Below are 12,948 nucleotides of genomic sequence, written 5' to 3'. Positions count from 1 at the left end.
TATGGGACATAATCGAGAGGTCAGTTCGTGCACAAAATCCTGCACCAACAACGCTTTAGCAGTTGTGGGTGGCTACAGGGGCAGCATGGCATATTATTTGTACAGGGGACTTCCAACAACTTCTTGGGTCCCCACCACCTCGCGTTCTTGCTCTAGGTTGGGCACAAGGAGGTCTGACACGATATCAGCAGGTATCCCACGACTCTGGCCACCTCAGTGAATGCAGCTGTCTTCTGTCTTTCTCTGAACACTTTTATACTTTCTTCATCGATCAGTTGTATTAGTTTTTTGTTTGTTACCTAAACTCTCTTTGAAGTTGGCTTCCCTTTGTGTTCGTCTGTCCACTGTCTGTGATTTTACGTTCTAGAGATGTCCTCTCCTCCTGAACTGAACAGTCCACTGTGATATTCCTTACCGCAATATCCATATCGTTGGTAAACTTTAAGTTTCATTTCTCAGTACTGCAATATGCTACATCTTTCTACACTGATTCTTCTGGTCGACTCTCTTAAACCTCACTCTACTCTTCATAATTACTAAATCTTGCCAGTACACCTTATATTCCAATATCTGATTTCGGAATCTCTGTCTCACTATGATGTAATCCAGCTGGAATCTTCCAGTGTCTCTGGGTCTTTTCCAAGCTTATTTTTTCCTCACATGATTGATGAACAGAGTATTTGTTATTACCATATCAGTTTCAATGCAGAAATCAATTAGACTTTCACCCCATATACCCCATGACCCTTTATTATTTTCTTTCCCCTGCAACTGTATTTCAATTGCATACTTCCTCTCTTTTCTCATTTTGCTTGTGTCGTTACCACGTGTACTTGAACTATCGTTGTTGGCGTTCGTTTGATTTCGAATCTGGTGAGAAAAACTCTGCCATAGAGCTGTCCACTGTAGCCCACTCTCTCTCCTACTTCCTATACATAATGAATCCTACTCCCATTACAGCATTTTCTGCGGCTGTTGATTTTACCCCCATGTGTCTTATGACAAATCCTTAGCCTTCTTCTGTTTCACGTCAATGACCCTCACCGTATCTAGACTGCACTTCCGTTTTTAGACTCCCTAGCTTTGTAATTACGATCAAACTTCTGAATTCGAAGCTCCAAGTCATAGAAGATTAGCTCTTCCTAAATTATTCCGTCTCTTTTCCATTGTCACTTCGACCTTGGTAGTCCACTCCCAGAGATCCAAAAGGGTAACTTGCCCAGAATCTTTTCTCAATGCAGATTGCATCAAGACAGTTTCCCTGTTAACGACGTATGTCCTATGGATACACGTTATGTGGTTTTAATTTATTCGATTCCATTGCCTTCTGCATCCTCGCGTCATTGATCATTACTGACTCTTCTCCCTTTTAAGGGCAGTTTCCCACCCCAAGGGAAAGGGAGTGCCATGAAGCTCTGTCGTTCCTCCACCCTATTTGACAAGGCCTTGGCGACTTCTTATGCTGGACGTCTTTGCTGACACTGCTGTTAATTTTTGTTCAGAGGTTAAGCAGTGCCTGTGCTGGAACCTGGGCCACAGAAAATTTTGACCACTAGTCGATGGCGCACTCCTAACCCATTGGTATATAAAAGCAGACACTGTCCCAACGTTTATTAGAGTAACGTATAAAAATGTGAAGTATGTCGTTCAAGAACTTTTTGAGATTTTGGTAACATTGTTAACAACGTCTTTTACTTTCGAAATAGTACAGCACCAAGAAGAAGCAGTGCGACATAAGCGAAAGTTGGTAGGTGTGTTTCTAAATCTGGAATATTATGTATTTTCAAATTTCAATGCAGTTGCTCAAGAGTGGCGATAGTAGCACCACTACGAGGAAGCCAATCAGGCTTGCTTTAAAAACACGCTGTAATGGGCTTGACCGTTAGTTATCTTTGAGTTTAGACGCAGTGAGTTGATGTAGGGCAAAAATGCCTTTGAGACGACAAAGACGCTGTTAGTAACATCTCATAGAGACTAAGCGAAGTCTGTACTAGGGCTACGAGATTCTGGTTGTTCCTTCCGTGATGTAGAAATACACTCCTGGAAATGGAAAAAAGAACACATTGACACCGGTGTGTCAGACCCACCATACTTGCTCCGGACACTGCGAGAGGGCTGTACAAGCAATGATCACACGCATGGCACAGCGGACACACCAGGAACTGCGGTGTTGGCCGTCGAATGGCGCTAGCTGCGCAGCATTTGTGCACCGCCGCCGTCAGTGTCAGCCAGTTTGCCGTGGCATACGGAGCTCCATCGCAGTCTTTAACACTGGTAGCATGCCGCGACAGCATGGACGTGAACCGTATGTGCAGTTGACGGACTTTGAGCGAGGGCGTATAGTGGGCATGCGGGAGGCCGGGTGGACGTACCGCCGAATTGCTCAACACGTGGGGTGTGAGGTCTCCACAGTACATCGATGTTGTCGCCAGTGGTCGGCGGAAGGTGCACGTGCCCGTCGACCTGGGACCGGACCGCAGCGACGCACGGATGCACGCCAAGACCGTAGGATCCTATGCAGTGCCGTAGGGGACCGCACCGCCACTTCCCAGCAAATTAGGGACACTGTTGCTCCTGGAGTATCGGCGAGGACCATTCGCAACCGTCTCCATGAAGCTGGGCTACGGTCCCGCACACCGTTAGGCCGTCTTCCGCTCACGCCCCAACATCGTGCAGCCCGCCTCCAGTGGTGTCGCGACAGGCGTGAATGGAGGGACGAATGGAAACGTGTCGTCTTCAGCGATGAGAGTCGCTTCTGCCTTGGTGCCAATGATGGTCGTATGCGTGTTTGGCGCCGTGCAGGTGAGCGCCACAATCAGGACTGCATACGACCGAGGCACACAGGGCCAACACCCGGCATCATGGTGTGGGGAGCGATCTCCTACACTGGCCGTACACCACTGGTGATCGTCGAGGGGACACTGAATAGTGCACGGTACATCCAAACCGTCATCGAACCCATCGTTCTACCATTCCTAGACCGGCAAGGGAACTTGCTGTTCCAACAGGATAATGCACGTCCGCATGTATCCCGTGCCACCCAACGTGCTCTAGAAGGTGTAAGTCAACTACCCTGGCCAGCAAGATCTCCGGATCTGTCCCCCATTGAGCATGTTTGGGACTGGATGAAGCGTCGTCTCACGCGGTCTGCACGTCCAGCACGAACGTTGGTCCAACTGAGGCGCCTGGTGGAAATGGCATGGCAAGCCATTCCCCAGGACTACATCCAGCATCTCTACGATCGTATCCATGGGAGAATAGCAGGCTGCATTGCTGCGAAAGGTGGATATACACTGTACTAGTGCCGACATTGTGCATGCTCTGTTGCCTGTGTCTATGTGCCTGTGGTTCTGTCAGTGTGATCATGTGATGTATCTGACCCCAGGAATGTGTCAATAAAGTTTCCCCTTCCTGGGACAATGAATTCACGGTGTTCTTATTTCAATTTCCAGGAGTGTATTTCACAGTAATGTACCCACTATACATGCCTGTTGGCAGCGGTGATTAGAAGAATATCCAGTCGCAAGAAGACTGGCTTCCAGACGGCCACGTGGCACTACTGAGAGGGAAGACCATCCTGTTCTGCGTATTACTCTGGCACATTGTAATACGTCTCCAGCAGCAGTTTGAGCAGCAGTTATCACCAAGTAACACAATGAACTCTTACAAATCGGTTACTTTAAAGACAGGTCCGAACCAGATGCCCCGTAGCATGCGTTTCACTGATCCCAAACCACCAGCCTCGGTGCCAGTAATGGCCATGTTTTGATTAGGCCAGTTGGGGGCCTACAACCAGCCTTTCTGTGTGTTAACACACTGGACCTACACCTGGAGTTATGGTCTGTGGTGCGATTTCGTATGACAGCAGGAACATTCTCATGGTTATCCCACACACCTTGTCTGTTTCAGTAGGGTGTTTCGACCCAATCTGCTGCCATTAACGAACAGGATTCCAGGGGTAGATTTTCAACAGGATAACGCTCGCTCACTTACCGCTCTTGTAACCCAACATGTTCTATAGAGTGTTGAGAAGGCTCTTGGCATTCTCAATCATCAGGTCTGTTTCCAGTCGAGCAGATATGGGGCATCATCATACAGTAACTCCAGCATCATTCACCAACAGTATTAACCGTCCCTGTACTGACCAACCGGATGCATCAGGCATCGAACTTCATTTTAAAGACTGATATCTGATACTTGAGCAACACAATCCATACATGTTTGCATGCCTGCATTCGACCTTTTGGCAGTGCTCCAGCATTTCACGTGTCCAGTGGCTTATCTCGCACTTACATTAACTTGCGATCCTGCAATGTTAATCAGTTAAATATGTTACCCTGGCAAATGTATTCCCGACGTTTCACTGTTCTATATTAACAAATTTTTGGTTTTATGATTCTTATAAATCCGTGTATTAATGACTGTAAACTATTTTTGTTTAAAGCTGTTCTCGCTTTTAGTCTTCCAAAGCCTATATTTATGTAGGACCTCTTACTAGTCACAAAGGAAGCGTTGGCTCTCTTTCGCCCTGTACATTGTTATTCACATTACTACCATGTTACGCACGATCTGTTGTCCAGGCTGGTTTTCTTAACTCACTCTCAACAAACTTTTCACTCCATTATCGAGTATTGTCTTAATATGTTTCATTTCCTGCTCTTAATAGTTTATTTCCTCATGCTGATGTTTCTCTGTCGCTTTTTAGCCAGCTTTCTCCTCTTTTTGGATTAGTCTTTTTATGCAGAAATATTTTTCCCTTTCCATGCCTTGTCTCTTATTCAACAACAATAATTTATTTTCTAATTTTTTTTCAGCTCCTTATCTACTGAGATTCTGCTAATTTTATATCTAGTACGTGTAACATAATTTACAGACTTTGCCTGAGATCATATACATTAATTATTTTTGATTATGCTGCATCATCTTACATTGATGAGTTTCTGGTTTATCTACAAAGTATTCTTCGTTGTGCTCTCTATCTTTAGTCTTTCCTGTTACACTTACTTTTCGTTGGTTGTCTTCTTATGTCAAATGGCTGATGCTATTTGTATACGACAAATTGGGTAAATACCTATCAGGCTCTCTATCTTATAAAATTTTAGCGTACATTCTCTGTAGCTTTCTATATTATCAGACCCATGGATGAAGTTTTGTTGACTGCCTGTGTATATAAAGCTTTTAGACTGGGATAAGTATTCTGAGAAGTATTTGCTCAATTTGTGGACCACTCGAGTAAATGATTTGACCACCTGGATCGCCAGACATCGTACATCTGTGGCTGACCGTAATAGGTAATTAAAGCCCGAAATCCTTGAATCAATGGGAGAGAATAAGTTTTCTTAAGTCCACTGAAATATTACTGATCCCATTGTCATTGTTAAAATACCTGGTAGGGTTCCTTGTTTTCTCTTGAATAGGTAGAGACTCCTGTATTGCCCAATAACTTGTTGGATTCTGCTCCGATTAATTGTAAAGGCACATTGAATACTCTAAATTGCCACTTTTGGGCCTGTTGAATTCAGGCATCAACTGAACTGTGTCTTGCAACAATATCAGTTCACTATCAGATAGGGTTTCTATTTCACAAAGCGACAGTAAAACATCGGTGACTACCACTATAGATCAATGATTTCAAAGAAGAAAAGTGAAGTGATGACGAATTTACGTTGAAACTGGGTTGCGATGAATAAAAAGAAAAACATATGTCACTTCGCCTGTAAAACTCCCTGAGCTACAGAAGGTTTTACAGCTGTCGATATACGGCTACTGTGTCCATCTCCACTCAACCATGCCCACACAATAGGATTGACCTGATTTTTATTGATCCAAAATGGCCGCCTTTATCACTTGGACACCGACAGGTCCGACTTCCACTTTCGTAGAAGCTCATGTTGCCACGAACAATTTCCAAAAACTGCCAATAGACGTTGTCACATACGTCTCTCGTAGTAGGATAAGCCACGGATCTCAGCTCATTTAACTCCCCCAGCTGCGGTGTTACCACACACCCTGTGAGAGAATTTCTCATTATGTCGTTGGGACAATAATCGTGGAAATGAAAGTGAAGGGTTCTTCCCTACATGGGTAATTCATGAGACAGGAAACCATGTACGTCTACGTCTACGAGATTACTCTGCTATCCACAATAAAGCGCCTGGCGGAGGGTTCAATGAACCACCATCAGGCTGTGTCTCTACCGTTCCGCTCTTAAACGGCGCGCGGGAACAATGAATACTTAAATTTTTCTGTGCAAGATCTCTTATTTTATCGTGATGATCATTTCTCCCTATTTAGGTGGGTGCCAACAGAATGTTTTCGCATTCGGAGGAAGGAAACTGGTAGTTGAATTCAATGATAAGATCCCGTCGCAATGAAAAACGCGTTTGTATTAATGATTGTCAATCCAATTCACGTATCATGTCCGTACCACTATCTCCACTAATTCGCGGTGATAAAAAATGAGCTGCGCTTCTTTAAACTTTTTCGATGTCATCCGTCAGTCCCACCTGATACGGATCCCATACCGCACAGCAGTACTCCAGAATAGGATGGACAAGAGTGGTGTAAGCAGCCTCTTTAGCAGACCTGTTCCACCTTGTAAGTGGTCTGCCAATGATTCGCAGTCTTTCGTTTGCTCTACCCACAACAATATATACGTGATCGGTCCAGTGTAGGTCATTTGTAATTGTAATCCCTAAGTATTTAATTGAATTTACAGCCTTCAGGTTCGTGACACTTATCACGTAATCGAAATTTTGTGAATTTCTTTTAGTGCTCGTGTGAATAACTTCATACTTTTCTTTGTTCAGGGTCAATTGCCACTAATACAGACCAGGAACGATAGAGGGCCTCCAACAATACCTTGGGGAACGCCGGATATTACATCTGTTTTACTCGATGTCTTTCTGACAGTAAATCACGAATCCAGTCGCGCAACTGAGGCAATATTCAATAGGCACGCAGTTTAGCTAGGAGACGCTTTTGAGGACATGTGTCGAAAGGCTTCTGTAAATTAAAAAATATGCAATCATTTTGACATCCCCTGTCGATAGCACTCATGACTTCACAAGTATAAAGACCTAGTTATGTTCCACACGAACGATATTTTTTAAGCCCTTGATGATAATGTGTCAATAAATTGTTTCCTTCGAGGTAATTCATGATGTTCAGACACAGCATATGTTCCAAAACCCTACTGTAAATCGACGTTAGTGATATGAACCAGTAATTCAGCGGATTACTCGTATTTCCCTTTTTGGGTATTGGTGTGACAAGAACGATTTTCCAGTTTTTAGGTGCGAATCTTTCTGTGAGCGAGCTTGATAGGAATTCAGGAATATTTATTTCTTCTTATTTGGTCAAGACGTTTCGGTAAACTATGTATAATTGCTTTAGTGGCACTGTCACCAGTGACTTCACCATTGTTATCACACAGTGAAGGTTATTGACTGCTTCTTTCCACTAGTGTGCTTAATGTTAATGATTACCAGAATATCTTAGGGCTTTCTGAGAGATTACTAGGCAGAGTTTTCGCTGAAAACTGCAATTGCTCCCAACACACCAGCAAAGTCGTTATTTATGGGGAAATATTTAGTGTTATCTTACGCAAGTCAGCTGTGTTAGGAACTGAAAACGAGTCATGCAACAAACCTGTAGAAGGGTGTATGTATCCCCTTATATCTTTTTCTCGTCGAACGTCACAATTAATGAAAGGAAAAACTTTATACTAGACCTAGAACTTCTGTTTCGTCAAAAACGCAAAATAGCGACATTCGATTTCTTGACTTTATCACTTGGCTAACTGCCCAACATGTCGCACTGTGATTGTGGACAGGCTACACGTAAAGTGACTGAACTCACCGCAGGAGAGAGACGGCGGCGTCATGAGGCTGTGGAGTGGCCTGGGGAGAGGTGGGGCGCGCAGCTGTGGCTGGCCTCCGGCCGTTGTCGCTGTGGTCAGTGTGCGGCTGCGAGGAGGGGCCGATCCTGCCCTCTCCAGCGCTTCGCGTGCTGCACAGAATGAACACTGCCTCAAAAAGGGTTTTCACATCGAGTCCAGTGGTCAGATTACCACAGACTGTACAGCTGAGGTACTGTCCACACACAGATAATAGAACACACACTGCCAACGACAGTAGTGGCCCACGTAAGACGAATGACAGCATTCAGGTAATCATACATCTTCCTTCTTCTCATTTTCTCATACCTGTAGCCTAGCATATTACACAATATTTGGTACAAAATAAATATAATATGTGTACAAAGCTCAACAACTGTGCTTACAACACCCATTGGTCAACATAATTTCAATAGACAACAGCATAAATCACAAATAAATTTGAATGACAGTAACCCTTAAATGCACTTAATGTGGTACTACCGTCATGAGATGGTGTTTGTAGCTCGTATGTTAAGGGGGGTGGACGTCAAACGGACCGATTTGGAGCAGAAGAGGCAACACAAGATACTAAATTCTACTGTCTATATTTTTACAAATAAATTCATAGAATTTTTGTCAGAATGACCAGGATTCACAATCATAGCAGTGGAAGTTCAAAAACATAACGAAATAAATTTTTTTACATGTGAAATTTTATAATTTTTTCACTTACTATTGGCTGCGTTTTTTTCTATAGGTACACTTTTCTTCATAAGTAAGAGAGATTCTTCCATGAATTTTGCACAGCATACAATCCATACATAAAGGTGTATGAAATGATAGAATTTATTTAATTTTCAAGATAGTGAATGACCTGTTACATTTTAAACTTCATGTTTAGAAAAAACTCAAATTTTATAGTTAATTATCTCAAACTTTATCACAGTTTTTAATAGAGATGGAAAATTCAAGAGTTTTGCATTAAGGAGTTTGTGTTTAATAAGGATATCAAGTTGGAAAAGGAATGGCATATTTATTTTGGGTATTACATGTATCTGAGAACAGAAATTTGTGTTTTGCAGAAAAATGGCCATTAAAGTTTCTGGCTGCATTTGGCATCTTTTAGAACTGTCCAGCACCACAAATAGGTTTTTTTTCCATTTTGTACATCTGTTTTCGTCTTTTCCACATTCCTATGATTCACTGTTTCCGAATTTATCACTTCCAAAAATGATTTATGTGCTTTCACTACACGCTCTCTGTTTATTGCATATAAAGATTTGATGCAGTTCACTTTGCCCTTGATTCCCATTTTCTCTAAAATACATATCCGGCTTTACACACTATCATTAAAACATGTAACTGCATCATAAAGACCAACAGCAAGTACATCGCTTCCACACAAAAATTGGTTTTTGGCAATCTTTTCCATGCACATTCATTAAAGCTTTGATTGGGGTTTGGGTGCCGCCATCAAGACATTTCTTCTATGTTATGTCAATAGTCCCTTATTACACGTATGACCATCTCTGGCGCTAATATCAACATTCGAATTCAACACAGCGAAATACACGTATGTATGACAGCAGACGTCTGTGGTAAGGGGTGTAGCGCTTAATCTTGGTACCCACAGGACCAAATAGCGTGCCTTATAATCACTGAAATATATATGTTTTATACATCAAACTTTTCAGAAAGATGTACTCTACAAAACAGACATATTTTCGAAAAGGCGATATTTTTTTAAATTTTTGACTTCCTACCCGCTTAGGAGACAGGAATTCGACTAAAGGGGGAAGAAATTGGAGATAGGTATCTAAAAATCTCTTTGGGTTGTCTCGTCGCTGTTTTCTGTCAGAATGATGCGAAAATAAACCCAGAATACGAAGAAATGGGATATAAATCAAGAAGGCGATGAATTATGCCAGTGATATGATGTTGTGCAAGGTTGTTAGTTTGTGGGATGTCGCTTCCGAACATTATTGATGGTCCAAAACAACACAAGGACCACAACGCTCTCGTGACGCGATGGCACATGGGGAATGGCTCCAGTTCCGCCCTGGGGCCAGGATGACGACAGCCTTCGTCAACCGCCCCAGGCAACGCGTCGCTCCCTGGGTGAACGGCAGACAGCCTGGCGGCTGCATCGGGGGTCACCACTGGCTGAGGCGAATGCCGCGCCGAAAACCGGGGTCGACCTCAATGTCTGTGTACAGCGAGAGAAACTCGACAGCGCCGAACTGCTCCTTTGCCAAGCAGACTACCGTCACAAGGGACGTCATTTCCGTCTCGCCGCTCGCTACTCGCTATCAAAGACAACTGAGGCGTAAGGTATTTATGGTATGATGAAAAAGTTGATCTATGAATACTAGAAGTAGACATATAACATGTAGGGATTAATTCTTGTCACTTTACGGTTCCATCAAGTCGTTAGACTTCCACGAGCCTTAGACAGAGTGCTCGTACGCCATTGCCGAGTAATAGCTGCTCTGCGAGTTTTTTCTTTATGTTGGTATTTTAATGCCTCACAAGGAGGTGACAAAATAGCCAAATACAGTATGTCTACAAGGCATAATGTCGTTGATAAATGTTGCATAATATGAAACGAATGAGGTGCGATGGAAGACAGTTACCGAATTTTCAGATGTTTAACTGAATATCGCCCACTCATGGGGAATAGAAAGAAACGCTTGTTGCTTACTTTCACGTTCCTTGCATAAAATTGCGCTATAGATCGTCATGTGGTCGAATAAGTCATTTTAGATGCAAATTGCCAGTTAATTTATACGTCTATTTGTACTCTAAACATCACCATACAATTACTATTCTTTTTCCCCAAAATGGTAACAAGAAACACAGATTGAGTTATCAGTTCCCACCCATACCTTTTTACACATTACAAACATAGAAAGTCTTCTACAGAGTAGAAGGAGTTCTCAAGTAGAAACTTTTTCAATTTATTTCCAAATTTTACCATACTGTCTGTTAAACATTTTATATCACAAGGTAAGTGGTCAAAAGTTTTTGTTCAAACCTTAATGGCAACCTAAAGAAAACCTTAATGTTCAGTAATGAATGTAATTTTTTCTTCTATTATTGTAATCATGTACCTCATGGTTCCTTTTGAACTGTAGGAGATTGTTTACAACAAGCTTCATGAGGGAATAAATATACTGTGAAGCGGTAGTCAGTAGGCCCAACTCCTTAATCAGATGGCTACAAGACGATCGCGCGTGAGCGCCACATATTATTGTTACAACTCGTTTTTGGGCAATGAAGACCTCCTTTCTTAAAGATGAATTACCCCAGAACATTATTCCATATGACATTGCTGAATGAAAAGAAGCGAAATATGTCAACTTACTGATTTATCTCTTTTCAAAATTTGCTATGATTCTAAGTGCAAATGTAGCGAAACTAAGATTTTTACGAGTTCCCAAATTTATGTTTTTCCAATTAAAATTCTCATCAATATGGACACCTAAGAATTTTAAAAGTTTTCCCCTTTGTATTACTTCACCACCATGTGTTACACTTATCACTGATGCAGTACCCCCAGAGGTGCAGAACTGTATAGAATGTGTCTTTGTGAAATTCAGGGTGAGACAATTTGCAGAACACCAAACAATGATACTTTTGAGAAAATTGTTAACCATTTCTTCCAGTTCTGTATTAATACTGAGAGTGATAACAATACTGTTGTCATCTGCAAAAAGAACTAATTCTGCTTGCTGTACATTAGATGGTAGGTTATTAACATATATGAGAAACAGTAGTAGACATAAGATTGAGCCTTGGGGAACCCCATATGTGATTTCCACGCTGTCATAATTATGTCCCTGAATTCTGTTGGTTGAGTTACTACTAAATACAGCTTTTTGCAACCTTTGGTTAGAGATGCATTGGTTGACTACACCATCAACCCTAGAAAATTTATCTAGCAGTATATTATTATTTTTACCATCAAATGCCTTGGATAGGTCACAGAAAATACCCACCAGTGCTGTTTTGTTATTTAATGCTTGTACTATCTGGTGTGTGAACATTTAAATGGCATTCTCAGTAGAGCACCCCTTCTGAAAGGCAAACTGTGATTTGGTGACAATATTATTGTTGCCATGGTGTGATAATCTTCTACAATACATCACCTTCTCCAAAATGTAGGTAAATGATAGAAGCAGTGAAACAGGTCGGTAGTTGCTGATGTCTCTCGTATCTGTGAAATAAAAGGTGTGACATTCAAATTCAAAACTCAACGCTATTCAGTCTGTGAATCCAAAGAAGAGTGAAGACACCGATTGAAACAAGTGTACTGTTACAAGTCACTGTTTTAGAATTAATAACGTGATGCTTGACAGATAAATTGAAGCATACCGAAAAAGCGGTGAGATGTCATTCTGGCTTCTTACACAAACACGCCATCAGCTGCAGTGTAACTGATCAGGGTTTCAAATCTCCATGACAGGTAGACCAGACTCCACAGCACGTTTATATAATGCCCGTGAACAATGTCCGATGTTGTGTGATACTTGTGAAGGATAAAGAGACACTATCTACGCATGCGTTATCTGCAACTGACATAATTTGGAAGCTGCTCCACTCTTGATCTCCAGTTGCGTGGCTGGTCTAATTGTGCAGCAATAAGATTTTGGGGCATTTAGATGTTACAATGTAGCAGTGTTGAGTTGCACATGACCACGAGGGCAGGCATTATCGTTGTCAAGGTTACAGTCTGTCACGTCTGGTCAAGACAAGGGAAGAATGCCATATTGCATACTGGGCTCACAGTGACCCCTTTACAACTATGCCTACCATCTGAGACCAAATAATGGTCTTTTATCAGCAATGTGTTATCCTGCACTTTGGTTCAGAGATTCATTTATTAGTTTATTTATTTATTTATGTCATTTTCTCAGTACCCTCTCGGGTGGAACAGCGATCATTGCAATTTATAAATAACAGACCCATTAGCCAGAACATTATGATCACCTGCCTATCATCGATTAAACCTGTACTGGCAATAGCAGCGTCACTTCACGAAGAATGACTGCTAGTCAGACGCACGCACA

At 42.1% G+C, this 12,948-nt stretch overlaps 1 protein-coding gene across 2 annotated transcripts in view; it reads right to left on the bottom strand.

Moving 5' to 3' along the window:
- Positions 1–12,948, bottom strand: part of LOC126426815 (serine/threonine-protein phosphatase 6 regulatory ankyrin repeat subunit B-like) — an 81,889-nt gene that overhangs the window by 15,039 nt on the left and 53,902 nt on the right. For both annotated transcript variants that reach the window (XM_050088823.1, XM_050088824.1), the window contains exon 4: positions 7,861–8,010. In XM_050088823.1, the coding sequence (XP_049944780.1) occupies positions 7,861–8,010 (150 nt within the window). The remainder of the gene's footprint in view (positions 1–7,860; positions 8,011–12,948) is intronic.

This window comes from Schistocerca serialis, chromosome 11 (genome assembly GCF_023864345.2).
Source record: "Schistocerca serialis cubense isolate TAMUIC-IGC-003099 chromosome 11, iqSchSeri2.2, whole genome shotgun sequence".
Lineage (NCBI taxonomy): Eukaryota > Metazoa > Arthropoda > Insecta > Orthoptera > Acrididae > Schistocerca > Schistocerca serialis.
The sequence above is the reverse complement of the archived record's forward strand: the minus strand, read 5'-3'. Positions and strand labels throughout refer to the sequence as shown.